General features: G+C 44.2%; 1 protein-coding gene across 2 annotated transcripts in view; it reads right to left on the bottom strand.

Annotated features, from left to right (window-relative positions):
* The window catches only part of Egfr (epidermal growth factor receptor), a 185,652-nt gene that overhangs the window by 59,145 nt on the left and 108,732 nt on the right, over window positions 1–17,775 (bottom strand). For both annotated transcript variants that reach the window (XM_057771137.1, XM_057771136.1), the window contains exons 2-3: window positions 4,055–4,206; window positions 3,053–3,236 (exon numbers count right to left, since the gene is read on the bottom strand). In XM_057771137.1, the coding sequence (XP_057627120.1) occupies window positions 3,053–3,236; window positions 4,055–4,206 (336 nt within the window). The remainder of the gene's footprint in view (window positions 1–3,052; window positions 3,237–4,054; window positions 4,207–17,775) is intronic.

Consider the following 17,775-nt stretch of genomic DNA (forward strand, 5'->3'; position numbering starts at 1 on the left):
TTTTTTGTTTAAATAAAAAGGAAGGTTTTAACTTTAACATAGTAAAATTGCATATAACAAAGCAGGTATCAAGCAAAAATTACAGTAACAATATTTATATCTACTTTATTTTTTTATTACAACTAAGGAAAACTATAACTATCTATTCTTTAACTCTATCAAAGACTCCAGAAGGATATAATATTACCTAGGTTAAGAGGAAGTGCATTGTAATCAACTTCCTTGTTATTTAGATAGAAGAGGGGAGGTGATGTGGAAGGTAAAGTATGCTGTGAATATGTTTTATTGTCATTGGTTAATAAAGAAGCTGCTTTCGGTCAATGACTTAACAGAGTAAAGCCAGGCTGAAGGAGATATAAGGAGAAAGAAGGCAGAGTCAGAGGGAAAAACCATGTAATTGCCCACAGGAGACAGACGCACCAGAACCTTGCTGGTAAACCACAGCCATGTGGTGATATACAGATTAATAGAAATGGGTTAATTTAGGATATAAGAGCTATCTAGAAATACAATTAAGCTATTGGCTAAACATTATTGCTTATAATATAGTTTCTGTGTGATTATTTTGGGTCTAGGCAGCCTGGAACAAATGAGCAGCTTCTGGCTACACTCATCAAGATCTAAAGACTATCACTCAAATATGAGAAAAAGTCTGGAGAGATGGCATACACTGCCCTTCTAGGGAACCTGGATTTGGTTCCTAGCACCCATATTAACTCTAACACCAGGGGATCCAATGTTTCTGGCCTCCATGGGCACCTACCCCACTCCCACTCATATGCATATAATTAAAAATAAAAAAAGCATAAACGTGGGAAACCCAACTATAGACACAAAAAGTGGCCACAGCACCACACAGGCAGGAATGGGAAGCTCCTGCCTGCATGGAGTGCTGACATGGAAAAGGAGGGGCTCTCTGGGGAAGCTTGCAGAGACTGCTGGGTGACAAGGAGAAGAGATTTGCACGTCTTCAAGAGCATAGTTTAGAGGAAAGAGAAGCTGGAAGTGCTGAAGGCTTTGAACAGACAGAGACGCAAAGCAGAACTACAGATCTGGGGCAGGTGACAGTTCTCTCAATAGATGACAGGGGATAAAAGAACACCAGAAGGAAGGCAGGCAGGCCAGAAAGGGCAAAGTTGGGGAACTCTGCCTGGAAAACAGAGGTGACAACAGAATGATAGAGAAAAAGGAACCAGAGGTACAAGGTCAAACTTAGCAACATAAGATAGGCACAAAAACCCAGGATACAGTGACCACCAGGAGAAGAGACAAGGAAGCAGAGAAGGGGGAGAACCAGCAATAGGTAACAACAATAATTACGGGAGAGGGGGCAGGATTCAATAGCCTCCCCCTTCGAACTGAATAGCCTCAGAAGGTAATGAGTAGGAAGTCAAATCTATTTTTATTTCAAAATTCAGGAAATTCTCAGTTGTGGCAGTCATCCTGTATTCAATAACTGGGATCTGTAAAATTACCTTGCATTAATTATAAAAAAATAAGGGTATTCCAGGGTAAGGGCATGCACACACATGCACACATACACAGAATAGCAACAACAGCAGTAACAACCACAAACCAGAAACTCAAGTAGCCGTTGCATGCTTTGACTGAGGTAATAGAGTTGAATTTGTCAACACAGAGGGAGCGCATTGGCAAGTGTGTGTACTACAGTTCTGACGTGAGGGCACTGAGATGCAGAGAGAGAGACATACAGGTGAAGGGGTAGTTACAGAGATGTTTAGCTGATGAGTGATGGAGCCACGGCTGGAACACAGACAGCCTGGCTCCAGGAGCTAGACTCATACCCGCAGACTTCCTCACATGTCTGAGGCAAGACAGGCAGAACAAGGCATGCCTCAAGTACCAAACAGGCCATTTCATGCACTGTGTGTATGGGAGAGATAAATGCTAGCACAAATTCAGAAGCATACGTGGGTGCTCGGAGCAGTTAAAGTGGTGGGTGGCAATTCTGAAGGCGGTTTATAGGCTGGTGAACCAGAAAGCTGGGGAAGGAAGTGTCTGGCTGGCTGTGTGGCCACATCCTAGCACCACACACTGGTAGGTTCCCACTCTCTGTTCCCTTTCTTTTCACCCCATCCCCTTCCCAACCCATACTTCCCCATCAGAGCTGCAGGGCACATAGAGATGACAGAATCAGCCAGGGGGTACAGGTCTGTGGGCGAGTGATCTTATTGCCATGCCTTTATTTGGAAAATGACACTGTACAACACCTGTTTTTAAAAAGGCTGTGGCATCAAGTGGACTTACTGACTTGAGAAACAGTCCATGACATGGAGGAAGAATTGTTGTTTCTCAACCTCTCGTCCGTCTTTTCCAGTTTCCTCTTCAACTTTAAAACCTTCCCTCCTCTTCCTTACTTACCCTGAGTTTCCATGAAACAACATAAACCTTGAAACCTGCTTCTTAACCCTGGCAGGATTTTTAGTTTATTAGACCTTGTCCCAGGAGTGGTTTTGCGATCTCTGGGTTCAGCTGCTTTTGCTCCACTCTGGGAGGAACATCAAGTGAGTAAACTCACAAGTTGTTGCTGTAGCACACTAATTGCTTTGCTATTTTTCATTGCTGTTGTCAATGCTTTGCTATACCTAACCAATGAGCTGAATTCTGAAAGGCATGCAGACAGAGAAAAAAAAAAAACATGGCATGTATGGTTTGGAGTACCTGATGTTTCAGATGTCCAGTTTCGCCTGGGAATAAGTCCCTGCAAGATGAGGGAGTGGCTGCATGTCCTTTCTGCCTCTGGTCCAAGCTTACTTCCTACTAACCCAAACTCTCACTCACCATGGTTGGCTGGATCCACAGAACTCAGTCATTGATTCCTATCTCTGGATATTATTCCTCATCCATGGAAGAACTGATTTCTACCTGGCTGAAATCTCTTTCCATCCTATTCCCTGTCATCTACACAACTGCTACCCAATGAATCCTGAAAACAGCATGCAGTACATGTATTTGATAAACATGTCTTCTCTGAGTTAGGATCAACGGAAGTGACAAATTTGCCTCTCTGCATTGATGTCCCACCTCTTACCCTGTAAGTTCCGCATGGGCAGTTCTCTAAGCCCAGTTTTGTTTTCCCCATAGTTGGACAGGACAGCTAAGGCATAGGTGTTCTCATATAGAGTGTTCCCCCTGATGATCTGCAGGTTCTCCAGAGGGATCTTCTCCACGGTGTTGAGAGCAATGAGCACATAGCCAGCCACCTCCTGGATGGTCTGAGAGAGAAAAAGCTTATTAAAGTGGATGCAGGAGCCGAGTTTAACTTCACAATGACACATTCATGTGGCAGATAAATCTAAGACACGTAGACATTTACACTTGGGTGAAGGGTGTGGCAGGGTTTGCAATGATTCTTTCACATCTGCATTTGTATTAAAGAAGCTTGCATTAAAGTTTGCATTTGGCATGTTGGGAGTCTCACTTTAACTCAAATGAAGACAATCATTTTGAGTGAATCTCTCATGATGTCTTGTGGAAGGAAGAAGTGAGTTAGGCATGAAATAAAGAAATGAAGTCAAAGTGAACCCAACCGAAGTCTGAGTATCAGCAAAGGTGGTTTTGAAGCCTTCAGAGTTTGCTCCTAAAGGCTCAGTAGGATTATTTAGGAATTTGTGAACCAGTTATAAATTTCTGGTAGCTTGAGATTAGCCATGGCGTAAGCATTTATGCCAATTGTATAGGTACACAGCACAAGGCACTGCCTTTTAAGGTTATTGTTGTTATTATTTGGAAAGCTAGCATGTCAACAATGTGATCTGGCGGAGGCAGTGTCCAGCTGTCAATGTTAGCGCCTCTGAGGGCTGTGGAATATCAGAAGGGGTTCTGTTCTATTTTGTTTTCCACAATGAAGTTGACTATAGCTGGTCAAATGTTATGAGAGGACTTCTCATAACACTCTCCTGTAGTCCCTGGAACTTGTGGCTTCCCTAAGATGAAGTATCCATGCCTCAAGTTGAATTCTGCTGAGGTTTCTCTTTGCTCGTGTTTCATTCTATAGTGTTTGTGTAGGACAACCCAAATGCAATGCACTCACCTTTAAGAAAGAAAGGTCATAATTCTTTTGCACGTAGGTTATTTCCAAGTTCCCAAGGACCACTTCACAGTTGTTGAACATCCTCTGCAGGCTCAGAAAGTGGTCTTCAAAAGTGCCAAGTTGGGTGAGTCTGTTACTTGTGCCTTGACAAACTAGAACAAAAGGGAAAGAGGTCTCTTAGAAGATGCTGAGTAAGGTAGCCAACCACAACAGAACAATATTCGTCAGCTTTCCGAGCCACAGTGACTAACAATCATCTTTGATCAAAGCCACCGCAACACTGATGTGGTAAGAGATGCTTAAGTTTACACAGCTGTAATCCGCAGTAAGACAGAACTCATCCCTGTGATGGATATGATCATATGGTATTAAGGATACAGAACAAACAAGGCATTAAAAGTTGAAGGCAGCGCGGGGGGGTACACACATTCTATCCAGGTTTTGTGTTTGTTACTTATTTTGTTTCTGTGGCAAAAGAAACAAGGAGGGAGGGGAAGATAGTTAACTATAGCAGAAAAAGAATGGCACTCCAAGTGTGGGACAGCTGGTCACATCGCATCCGCAGTCAGGAAGCAGAGAGAGGTGAATTGCATTCAGCTTCCTTTCTACTTTTTCTTAGTTTGAGGACCCCGGGCATGGAGTGGTGCTACCCACCTTTAGGGTAGAACCCAACCTAGAAAAATTTTCAGAGATGTGCCCAGATATCTGTTTCTATGGAGAGGCTAAATCTTGTCATGTTGACAATCAAGATTAACTATAGCAATCTCTCTAAAACAAGACAGACTTAAGAGTGCCTGTAGAGAAAGATATCCATCAAATCCATGTGTATGACACAATTGCAGGGTGAGTTAATAACAATGCAGTGAACTTTTTCCTTCGCAGAAAATAAGGGCGCTGCCTTGTTGTGTATACAAGGAGTCTCCAAAACCATAACACACAATAGGCACTATTTTCTATCCACAATTCTGGGTACGCAAAATCAATGAAAACAATGGAATTTTAAAAGTCAACAGTTAGAAATTAAAAATACTCCTCAGAATCATCCAAGGACAAATCAAAGTTCTGATTATAAAACACCCAGAGATTTTTAGATGAAAAGACAGCGCTGTAAAGCAATAGGTTAGTAAAAGCCAACATGTCCTTCTGTCTTTTTCACATGTGTTAATCAAACCAACACAGGTATCCTTATGTTTGCTTTGTATTTCCTGCTAATAACAGTGTGTCAAGACATAGACTTAACCCAAGAAAACATGTGAAATTAGGGGCCAATGTTAGGCCACAGAAATGTACTCAGAAGTCTACATTTAGAAGCAAAGAAGAGGACAGTAATAAAATGGTATTTACAACTTGGCTTTTGGGGAGACATGTTTAGGCAAGCATAACAAAACAAAGAGACTTGGAGCTTTTGAAGCAGGGAGCTTGTTAAAGGATATACTTTGAACCAAAATTATCCTAAGAGTGAAGAAATATGGCCTCTGGGTTTAGACATTACATTTAGAACTGGCCAGATCCTTCTGTGTTGGCTAAGTTGCTCCTTTGACAATCACAGTAACCAGGGGACAGAGCACAAAATAAGGCCAATGTCAACACAGTGGTACTTTCTTCAGGTACGTTTACAATATGCATTCATGTTTTATAGGCTTCTTTGTTCCCTCCCTTTGGGTTGTTCTAAGAGCATCATCTGTCTGGCCTTGCACGGTGGAGCCACAGTAAGCAACCGGCACATGTTCAGACACCACAGAATCAACCCAAGGTATTTACAGACACTATGAAGCAATTGTCTCATCCTCTTTAACTCTATAGGAATCTCTCTAACCCCCATCCATTTTCTCCAATGAATTTAGTGGAATAGGCACTGTGACGGTGACAGGTTGGGGTCCCTATCTCCCACCTATAAAGACGGTCGAAGGGAAAACTAGACAATCAGGAGTGCTCCAAGCTCCAGAAACAACGTAAGAATTTGCCTTTCCTCCTGCAAACCCAGGACAGAACAAAAGTTGTGCTACTCAGGTCTTCAAAGCACGTAGCTTCTGGCCCTCATACTGTATTAAAAGTGTTTATAAATGGATGCAAAAACCAAAGGAACTGCAATATTAGCATCCTCGCAGATGCTAATCCTCGTCACCATACTCTAACCCGTTTCTATTCAGATCCATCTGGTCCACGGTCATACTGTAAAAAAGGAGGAAGTGTCAGCTGACGGCTCCTTGACTCACAGCTGTACACTTGGCACAGTTTGCTGGGTTTACAGATGTTTTCGAGGAAGCCTGCAGGCACTGAGACGATCTAAACTTCCACCATGGTAGAAAATGTCGCTGTCTTCCTGAACCTTCCTTCCCAGGAGGGCTTGGCTCACACGAGGCCCAATTGGACTCCTAGGATCTTCACTGCGGTGTGGTCTTGCCTATGGAGCCCTCAGGTAGGAGTTCGGGACTCATGAAATGCTGCCCTTAAAGTTGAGTTCATTCCCCAGCCCAGCATTTTGGGGATTAATCTTTGCTTCTGTGACAGATTCCGGGCAAGCACATTAAGAGAAGTTATTTGTGCATTTTCTTAAGACACAGAGGGCTGATTTGAGGCCCGGTTATTCTTTTCCTTAAGGAAACTTTCACTTAACTGAAATTACGGAATTGGTCCTGGGATAATGAGGTAGGCTCTGGCAGGTCTATGCTAACATTGCATATACAGCTCTCCTTGCCCACTGCACTGATTAACACGCAGCGTAAGACAAGCTTCTCCAGAGTCCTCCAAGTTCACTTACACACGTTCAGAAGTGCCCACAGAAATTCACACTTGCTTTCACTCACTGTTCTTCTCAGTTGCCAAAGTTTCGGGGTTCTTGGAAATGTCCTCCATCACCTCTGAAGCTGTCTCTGCTTCTGTCTTTGCCCTGTTTCCTACAGTACATTCCACTTTAAAGCGGAGATCACATCACTCAAAGCCTGGGTCCAAGCCATCGGAATGTTTTCTGGTGTAATTCCAAGGAGCAAAAGTTTCTCTCTGGGTCCACGGGCCTTGCACTTCTTCCCAATTTCCTACTGGCTCTTTGGTCCAGGCACTCACTTTTGATTTCTCTCCAACCCACATAGCTCTTACTGAGCAGGCTGCCAACGTCCAGCACTGGTCACCTTGCTCTCCTTTTTAGTACGGACATGGCGATTCCACAAGTAACTGTCAGAAGAGGCAGTCCTAACTCCTGGCTGCGCTCTGTCATGCCTCTCAAGCATACCGTTTATCATACTTCAAATGATTCCTTCTGCGTTTATTGTCTACTTTCCTTCATATGTCTATATCAACCACATATCCAAAGGTGGGAGAAATAAAATTGTAACTGCATGCAGCCCGTACATTTTTCTCATCATTGTTTTTTAAATAAAATAACAGTGTTTCTATAGCATCTACACTGCAGTAGATGTTATAAGAACTAAGCAATCTTGGGATGACAACATAGAGACAGAAGGAGACTTACACGTAAATACCACTCTTAATACAGTAACCGCATCCAGGGAGGTCCTGGTACTCATCGTCCGAGGGTACCCGGAGTTGAAAAAATACACACGGGCACTCTTCGGACTGACAACATTGATGTGCACTTGCAGGATGGCATTATATTTCTATTTTTTGTTGCCAAAACAATGAGTGACCATGTGACCAAATTCTCAGATGACGTACGTGGGTTTTCAGAGTTCTTATTTCCTTGTGTCTCACGAGGGAGGCATCAGAGCAGAAAGGATTTATTTGTAAAATGATAGCCATCAGACTTTCCCAGCTGGTCATTTCAAGATCTTCCTAGCCCAGACAACACATTTCAGTAACTTCAAAGCTGGGGAACCATTCCCATAATGCCATACTGAGGAGCTTAAGGAAATCGCAGACGAAATGGTAGTTAAATGAATAACGGTTTAGTGAAAAGAGTCCTGGAGACTTGCTAGAGATTTCATCCCATGGGGATAGGAATTCTGTTCTCTACTTGGAGATGATGACCCTTCTCGTGGGAATAGCCAAGGAGGACCCAACTGCAGGTTTTCTTACGTGTAAGTAAAGTTTTAATGTTGGTTTTAGGGAAGATAGTGGAAATTTTCTCCAGAAAGACAATGATAGCAGAATAATTTATGAAAGTTGAAATGATAGGAAAATAAAAAGATCTTTGACTTGAGCCACAACGCAATAATTAGAAAATGTAAGCATTGGTAATTACTGTGGGCCAAGCCAAAGGTTTACACAGTGGGGAAAGTCTCATGATTTTAAAGATCTGTCTTTACCGAGTGATCTCCCTCCGAGGTTCTCTTAGCTATTTCCCCCTCTGTGACAAACGGGAACTAGTTTCCAGTTAGTGGGCATGTGAACAGATGCGACAAGCTGCATTTAGCGTGCGGCTCAGGAAGAAAGGCAATGCAAGCCTCAGAGAGAGGAGTTCTCTTGCGATTTTGGAAGTTTGCTTTGCATGTTATCACAACCGTGTGGTGCTAACCGTGGCAAGCTGTAGCACGCTTACACAGCTTCAAGCCCAAACAACCCAGTTACATTAGCAAGCCACACTCACGAGAATAACATTTCCTCTATTTTGAGCCGGGAAAGCCAACATCAAAACTAGTTGACTTCTATCCCCGTGGTTCTCCTCCGCAGCCTCTAAATAATTCTAAAACGATGTAGGATTTCTAAAAAGCACACCAATTAGAGGTAGGATGCCTTTGTCTATTTTGTCCTACCCCATGGGAGGTAGGTGAGAGTTCTGAGTTACAGGAAGGACAGTTTTTTTTTTTAATTTTTTTTTTTTTTTAAATATTTATTTATTATGTATACAATATTCTGTCCATGTGTATGCCTGCAGGCCAGAAGAGGGCACCAGACCCCATTACAGATGGTTTTGAGCCACCATGTGGTTGCTGGGAATTGAACTCAGGACCTTTGGAAGAGCAAGCAATGCTCTTAACCTCTGAGCCATCTCTCCAGCCCCTAGGAAGGACAGTTTTATGAGGGACAAAAGAATAAGTTTCTAATGACATCATCAAATACCTTTCTGTTAGCAAGACTGCCCCGGTATCATCCCCCGCTGGTTAACTCCTCTTAATATGCTAGCCAGGTAAAGCGATACCAGTTTTGCCTATTTAAAGGGACAACGGTGAGGTGAGTGTAATCAGATTGTGAACAGGCGGCTAGAAAGGTGGCTCAGTGGTTAAGAGCAATGGTTGTTCTTCTAGAGGACTCTAGTTTGGTGGCCTGCAGTAGCATGGGAAGGCTTACAACTGTCTGGGATTTCAGCGCCAGGGAGCTTGACCTTCCCTTCCAGCCTTCTTAGTACTGCAGTTGTGTGCACAACCTCCAGAGACACACACACATGTGCATTAAAAAATCTAAAAAAAAAATGATTGTAAAGGAGAAAGTGCTTTACAAATCATATCCCTCTCTAGATGTAAATTATGTGCTCCACTGAGGCTTCACCCTGGCTCCAACAGGTGTAAGAATTTTGCTTCCATATCTTTTCTGACGCCAGCAAACTGCTTCACCCTACAGTTTCTTTCACTGACAATCTTAAACCACTGGACAACCTATTCTATTATTCACAAGAAGTTGAATGGCAAATCAGAAATAAATTTGTCATGTGATTGAACTATGCATTCTATAAGGACCTACTGTGGACCTGGCAACACCTTGCCCTCACAGGGAGTTCCCCCAGTTACTGACACTGATGGGAAATAAGACCCTCAATGCCAACTCACAGAGTAAGGAAAGTCAATTGCCAGCGAACTAGAACTGGAAATGGTCGGAGCACTCCTGCTGAATATCAAGAGTACGAGCGGTGCATGATGGAGAAGCGGCCCTGGTTTAGAGTCCGTCTACGTGGAAGTGTAGACGGTAGTCAGTGTGCCGCTGCTGTGATCAGCTTCTCGGAGCCCATGTGAGTAAGCGCGCCTCTCTCCTCTGACTTCTGCTCGTCTCATCTCATGAAGGCACACTCACAATTAGGGCTGTTTCTTCACACAGAGGCATACTTCTGCAGTGACTCCTTCTGAAGGGTGCCTCCCGGACTTCCTCCTTCACTCTTCGCCTCCACGGCATTTCCATGGATCTGACCTATTTATCCAGAGCTTGCTGTTCCCGGAGTATGGCAGCTCACCAAGGCTGACAGCATGGAGTCACAAACAACAGCAGCATCTGTACTGCCTCCACACCTCTCAGTAGTCAAGGTCCTCCCTCTGAGTTCAGGCAGGAGCTCAAGCAAGCAGCCAACACTGCCATGACTCTCTCAGATGGCCGAAATCGGAGGGGTCCTTGAACGCAAGACCTTAGAGGAAGTCTAGAAACACGTATTATCTCCAGCCAGGCTCCCTACATTGGTTTCTTGCTGCTGTGGGAAGCTAGGACACTCGCAGAGATGGAGAGTTTGGGTGTGTATACGCTAAGGGGGCATAAACGATTAGCTCAGAGCACCATCTCTGATAAGGACCAGTGTGAGCAAGTGGAAAATACAGAATCTCCATAGACTGTGGCTAAAAAATGATTTCATGAAAATTGACTTTGAAACTGGACTAGTTTGGCTTTAAGGGAAATAGCTCTTTACCGAATCTTAAGATGCTCTTTTTTTTTATTAATTAATTTATTTAATTATTAAAGATTTCTGCCTCTTCCCCGCCACCACCTCCCATTCCCTCCCCCTCCCCCAATCAAGTCTTCCTTCCTCCTCAGCCCAAAGAGCAAGCAGGTTTCTCTGCCCTGTGGGAGGTCCAAGGACCACCCACCTCCATCCAGGTCTATTAAGGTGAGCATCCAAACTACCTGGGCTCCCACAAAGCCATTACGTGCAATAGGATCAAGAACCCATTGCCATTGTTCTTCAGTTCTCAGTAGTCCTCATTGTCCATTATGTTCAGCGAGACCGGTTTTGTCCCATGCTTTTTCAGACCCCGGCCAGCTGGCCTTGGTGAGTTCCCGATAGAACATCCCCATTGCCTCAGTGTGTGTGTGCACCCCTCGCAGTCCTGAGTTCCTTGCTCGTGCTCACTCTCCTTCTGCTCTTTATCCTAACTCCCAGTCACCTGTGACCTCTCTTAATCTGTGCAGTAGACGACTGGCCATCAGAAAGCATTTTGGAAGCATGAAAGGCTGGTGATGGGCTGGAATTTACCCTCCTTACCCAGTGTTGCCATGATCTTGGTGCACTAGCCTGTCCACCTGCGCTTCCTTAAGCGCTTCTGTCAGGAGAGTTGAGCATTCCCACCTGGGTGTGGTGTTTCTTCCTGGACATGGCATGCCTTCACCATCCATGTCATTCCCAGCAAGGCAATGCGAAAGCAAAGGGAAACAGGTCTTCCAGGTCCTCTTCCCCTAAGCACGGTCCCCACCCAGCTCACAGAGATTCTCGTCCATATCTTGCTCAGGTCTGATGACTCACTCCTCGATGATGAAGGCTGAGTAATGTTTCTCACACTGGACTGTTCACTTGCAGGTAGAACTATTCCTCTAGAATTAGTGTGCATGCCATATATGGCCAGCTAGCTTTATGACACGTGGGGCCAGCAGCCTGGAACAACGCTGGAGCCAATTAGCAAAGTTTAACTTGCTTTGTTGTCTTCTCTATAGACTCGAGAGGCTGTCCTTTTCTCTGTTCATTCATACTGTCATTCACTGAGTTACAGGAAGGACGGTTTTATGAGGGACAGAAGAATATGTTTCCAATGACATCACCGAATACCTTTCTATTAACAAGAGTGCCCCAGTTTTGTCACGTATCATCTCCAGCCAGTTAAGGCCACTGAGCATCCTAACTGGGTAGCAGGGGACTGGTTTTGCCTATTTCACAGGGCAAATTGTGAGTAGTGGTAAGATTGTGGACAGAGAGCTCAGTGGTTAAGAGCACTTGCTGCAATTGCTGCTATGCCAGAGGACCCCAGTTCGGTTCCCTGCGCTCACACAGGGAGGTTTACAAATGCCTGCAGCTATACCTCCAGGTTGTCCCCTCATTCTTCGGTTTCTTATTCATTCGCTGAACCACAGCGTGCTTAATAGAGTAGTACAGAGACAGCTGCCAAGGATGAATCAGAAACAATGACTCAAAGGATCCAATAATCCTTTTAGGAAATGACAATATGAAATAGTTGTAGGACGTCCCACAAGGTAGAGCCATGCTGCATGAACACAGTGAGGCAGGAAGAGGAGAAATCACCAAGCTCCAGTTACCAGAAAAGAATATCCCAACATCCCTTGGGAAGTAGATGAAAATGCAGGGCTTCATGTCACACTAAAGGGATAAAGGGGCAGAGGCACTGGCAAAGTCTCCGTTCCTGTGCCCAAGAAGCTGCTGCTGATGGCTGGCATTGATGACTGCTGCACTGCCACCCTGGGCAACTTTGCCAAGGCCACCTTTGATGCCATCTCTAAGACCTACAGCTACCTGACCCCCGACCTCTGGAAAGAGACTGTGTTCACCAAGTCTCCTTATCAGGAATTCACTGACCATCTTGTGAAAACCCACACCAGAGTCTCTGTTCAGAGGACCCAGGCTCCAGCTGTGGCCACCACATAAGGGTTTTTATACAAGGAAAATAAAAGTGAATTAAGTCTGTAAAAAAAAAAAAAAAAAGAGGGGGGGCTGTAAGTGCCATTGTTGAATCCGGTGACCTTACCACACCCAGGGCCACATTTTCCCACCCTAAAATGGTGGTGGGGGGGTTCCATTTGCATGTTTCTTTTCTTTGCGTTCCTCTCCTCTGGATCATTGCCCACATTCGAATTTGGGGACATAGCTTATCTTCTCTGGATTATAGCTATCTGTGTGAATCACAAGGTCTTAAGAAAAATCTTGGATAAGGTATTCAATTTGCAAGGAAATAAAAGAATTCTGATCTAGAAAAGGGAATTGGAAGTTAGTTTTGGGCAAATGTTTCTCCGCAGAGAGATTCTGGGCTCTGAGAGCTGTGCATATCTGGTCCTCACCACAAGATACTTTACATATTTTTTCTATTTTTACTTACTCATATTTTTCAAAAATCAGATTTTAATGAACTCTTGTATATAAGGCCATTTCTGTAAATAAATAAACATATACATATATACATATATGCACACACATATGTATGTTATTCTATAATGAACACCAAAAAACAATCTAACAAACAAGTATATAATTTTCTTCACCACAGAAAATAAATAGAAAACCAAATAACAACCCAAATCCTAAAAAGAATAGCAACCACTAAGATATCATCAGGTATGTGGGTGTGATTTTTTTTTTTTATTATTATTATTATTCTGAAACAAGCAGTCTCTTCACAGCTGCTCTCTCTTAACCTTGGCAGCTTTTGGCTATTCCACGATAGCCACTCTCTAGTCGAGTTTGCTGGGGGAATCTTCCAGAATGCTGCTCTTACAGAACCTCAAGGAAGCCAGGAAAGGAGTCAGTAAGGAAGGCTTCTGAGGATTTGAAATGTTCTGTGGGGCAACATGTCAAAGGGAGGTTTCTTCTCCTGAGGACCAGACACTTGATGGGCTATTGGGACCTCAGGGGGTGGTTAAGGGCAGTGATGCTGAGGTATAGAAGGAAACCAACTGCTTTAAGAGTGGCTGGGGGAAGAAATAGGCTGAGGATGAAATTATGTACGCAGACAGAGCTGTGGCTGAGGTCCAAGATGCACCACAGATCTGGCTTCTCACTGTCTCTTTCGGGCTGGGACTGTCCACTGTACCAGAGATGCTCTGAAGAGGGAGAAAATAACCTCTAAACAGATTCCGGGCATGGTCCCACCCGTGAGCCGAGTGGACAGCTTGCTGTACTCAAGTTCAGAAACAAGGCAGGTCTCAGAGCTACTTAAAATAGGAAGGTGTGTCTACCTCAAAAAATGTTTAAAAAGCAAAATAGAGAGGAGATGGGATCTCAGGCCCTAGATGTTTCACTACAGAATGATTTTAACCCAGGCTTTTACTGGCACTTGTCAGTGGTCACTAGACTTGGAGTGACATGTCAGGACTAAAGTCCTGGTTCCACCTTTTCCTAGGCAACGTCCTAACCTCTCATGACTCTGGGAGGATTTGGTGAGGTGGGAGAGTTGCTGGCAATGCACGCGATTCAGGGAAAACCCTGACTAAATCCTACTGTGACTTGAATCTGAATTAAACCTGGATCGGGGCCCACTAGCATGAATTGCTTCTTTCCGTTCAAGCCCTCTTGGAGGAGGCTGACCTTTCCACCCCGCTGCTCACACTGCTGGTGTGTGGCCTGTCCAGGAGCTACGAGGTTGTGCCGCTGAGGGATGCGTGGTCAATGCCGACCGTCACTAACTGCCCACCCGAGTCACAGGGATGTGACCATGGCTCAGCAGGAAGGTAAGGTAACTGGGTCCAAATCTGACCAGGGGGACTGTGCTGGGTCACTTGGTAGTAAGGAGGCCAAACCTGCTATGAGCCTTGCAAAATTCATTCGCCAGGAGTCCCCTCTTGTTTCCGGGAACTTTTTCTCCTGTTGTGAATTGTCATTCAATGAAGGGCTTTTCCTGACCATTTGCAGTGGTTTTCTAAGTTGATTATATAAAGGCTCTAGGCTCACGACCAAAAACAAGTTGATTGGGATTTGTGGGCCGTGTTTGCACATGTTTTTATTCAGCTCTTGCCTGAAAATGAGCAACCTGAACTCACTCCTGGTTAAGTTTAATGTGCCTTTGTCTCAGTCTTAAATGGGCAAGAGGCTGTAGCAGGGCGTAGAGGAAAACTGTGAAGAGGACTGAGCTGCTTATAGATCTGAAATCCGAAGCCCATTTTCCGGATTCATGCACCAGAAAAAAAAAATACTGACTCAAAGATCATTAGCAACTAATACATTTTCTCATGTGATGCCCAAGACAAGTTCTCATAGAACATTCTGAACTTAGGCTAGGGAAGTAATTGCAATGGGCTGGCTATTCTGTTGCTTTTAGGCTGTTCTGTTACTTTTCCATGAGTAATGTTATCAATTAAAAGTATGTGATCTTAGGTGTTGTGATTTGTTATTAAACAGCCAAGTGTCTGGACACTTGAGGGATTTTGCCGACCCTGACTGGCTTTTTAATGTGCTCATTAAAGTCTACCGGAGGGAGCCTGAATCATCACGTATGAAGTTCTAGAATAGGACCCTGTATACTTTCTCTGAAAAGGCTACACAAAGTGCTGTTTTGCAGATTAGGTAGTCTCTGTCCATCCCTCAGTTCTGCTGGAATAACATTACAATAGTCACAAGCAATGATAAAATGGGTGCATAATCGGATGTCTTCTAAGGAAACTTCACTTACAAAATCAGGCTTCGGGATGGATACGAACTCTTGCTGTATTTTACCAGATTGCTTTAAAAGAAGGTCTAACAGGAAGCCAGAAGTATATAGTTAGACACCCTTGTTCCTATACAGGATAGAGATAACCCTGGTTGCAATGACAGATTTTCTAAGGGCATGTTATCAACAGTTTTCTTGGGACTAAGTTTTTCTTATTTCATCATTGTCTAAACAGAGCAATCACCATAAGATATAAGGTACTGAAAAGTGGTACCCAGAATGGAAAAAGCTGTGTATTGGTATGCATGAGGTCTGTGCTGGGCATCATTGTAGACTTAGATTTCATGCTACCCTAAGCAAAGCTAGTAATCCTATCTTCTAATAGTGGAATGGATGAGTCTGTCTTGTATTGCCATCACTATGATACAGTTATTCCTTTCATTGATCTGAAACCTGTTCTCATTTAACTTTCCCGGGCACAGCAGAACTGCAACTAATGCCTCTTATGCCCACCTCTGGTCCTGCAGATATTTTTAGATAATGTTTCTCAGCACTGTTCTACCCCAGTGCCTTCCTGTAGAGTCTCCTCCTTGCCAGGCCTCCTAAGAACCCCACGTGTGTGGTTTCCTCGCCCAAGACCTTTGCAAGGCCTGTGTCTAGCAGCGTTCTCTGACATCATGTAGTTGTAGCTCCTCTGTGTGAGATTCGGTGAGAAGTATTGTTATTTCACAGTCTGTCCTGTTTCTTTAAGGAGGTAATGTGTCACAGGGGCTGGGGACACAGGCTTGTAGTTTTAGCTAATCAGATGACTGAGGCAGGAGGATGAGAACCTCACGGTCAGTTTAGATAAAAAGTGAGGACTGAGTCTATAGCTCAGTGGCAGGGACGTGCTTAGTGAAAGACCCTGGCCTTCATCTTTGGCACTGATGAGAAAGAGGGCAGGCTTGGTAATCAGTTCCAAAGCTTAGGTGGGAAAGCATTTTCCTTGCTGTGTCTCCTTTGGGCTTTAGAGTACTACCACATCTTAGGAGCCTGTAAAAATCATCAGACGAGAACATGCTTCATTTTCAACAATCATTGCTTCATTAACTTTGGAATATACTATCTCTTCATTATTAACTATTGTGCGCATGAGTACTTACAGACTTGCCCCTGGGATTCACAAAGCATGTTTCATGCTTCCTTTCCAAAAGAATCCTGCCTTCAACTGGTATGCTTTTGTCTTACTTACAGATCACTTTTGCAAATTTCTTCATCACTTGTTCTTAAATGTCTTCCCCACCTCCTCGAATGAGGCCGACGTTATCTATTGGGAAAAAACTATTGAATTCCCTTTCCTGCAAGGACAGTTGCAGGCCAGCTGCAAGGAGACACCTCAGGTGTTCCTGTCAACGAAGTCACCATAAAGGTGTCTTCAAGAAGCTCCTCAGTGAAAGTAGCTTTACCCAGGGGCCGTGACAAGTCTAGAGACTCTGGTAACTAGGTCGGGGGAAGAGTGGAGTATAGAGCGAGGTGGCTGAACCCCAATTCTTGGCTCAAAATCACTACCAATGAAAGCGGCTCACCCCTTGGTATGTCTGAATACCAAATCGAGGCTCAACGCTTCACTCCAGGAGGGAGGAAGCCACTTCATTTGTTCCTGGGCCAACCCTTTCTTTCCTGACTATCTTATTAAACCTGACAGCACATGTCGATGGAGATAAAGCTAGCGCTGGAATTGTGGACTCTGGTATGCGCCTGCGAGGCCATTGCAGGATGGTGGTTTCCAGTGGCTGTTCAGTGGCAGGAAGGCGGAGTGGACGTATTTCAATAAGCCCTAAAGCAAGTCTTGTTTTTCTTTTTAAGCTGACTGCCTGGAGACCGAAGCCAGAAACTGGAGAAAAGAGCGAGTTCTAAGTGTGTACTTTATGTCTTAACTCAATTCGTCCTGAAGTTGTTTACTCTGGCCCATTGCCAAGCCTTTGCAGCGGGGGAGAGCTGGTGGTGGAAGGGGTCACTCCCAAGGGTGCCGTGAGTCCTTTGCAGTGGACTCCTTCCGTGCTGCTGAAGAACCACTCAGAGATGATTTTCCCCCTTGAAGCCCAGAACGTTTTCTACACAAGCATTTCTTTGTAATCTCAGTTAGCTTTTTACGATAATTCCTGCTTCTAGTTTAAAGACCACAGATGCTGTGTGGGTAGAGGGTGGGAACGAGGGGATAAAAGAAGGGAGGATCTAGGTGTCTCTCGCTTAGCAAATATGGTAATGCTTTCTTCCATGGAAAAAGCACATCAACTAATAAGAAATGCAGACAGTTTGTGGTACCACTGCAAAAGCTTGTAGCTGGCTTGGGGAGGCTTGACTAGATGCCCTACTTTGCTCCTTCCCTTCCAAGGAGACCTGACCCTTTGCGAGGAGATTATCTGAACTGCATCTTTATGTTTGAAGACATCACAAATGTTAGGTACCTGAACTCAGCCACTCATCAAATATTACCTTGCTTTA

Source organism: Chionomys nivalis, chromosome 6, assembly GCF_950005125.1.
Source record: "Chionomys nivalis chromosome 6, mChiNiv1.1, whole genome shotgun sequence".
Classification (NCBI taxonomy): Eukaryota; Metazoa; Chordata; class Mammalia; order Rodentia; family Cricetidae; genus Chionomys; species Chionomys nivalis.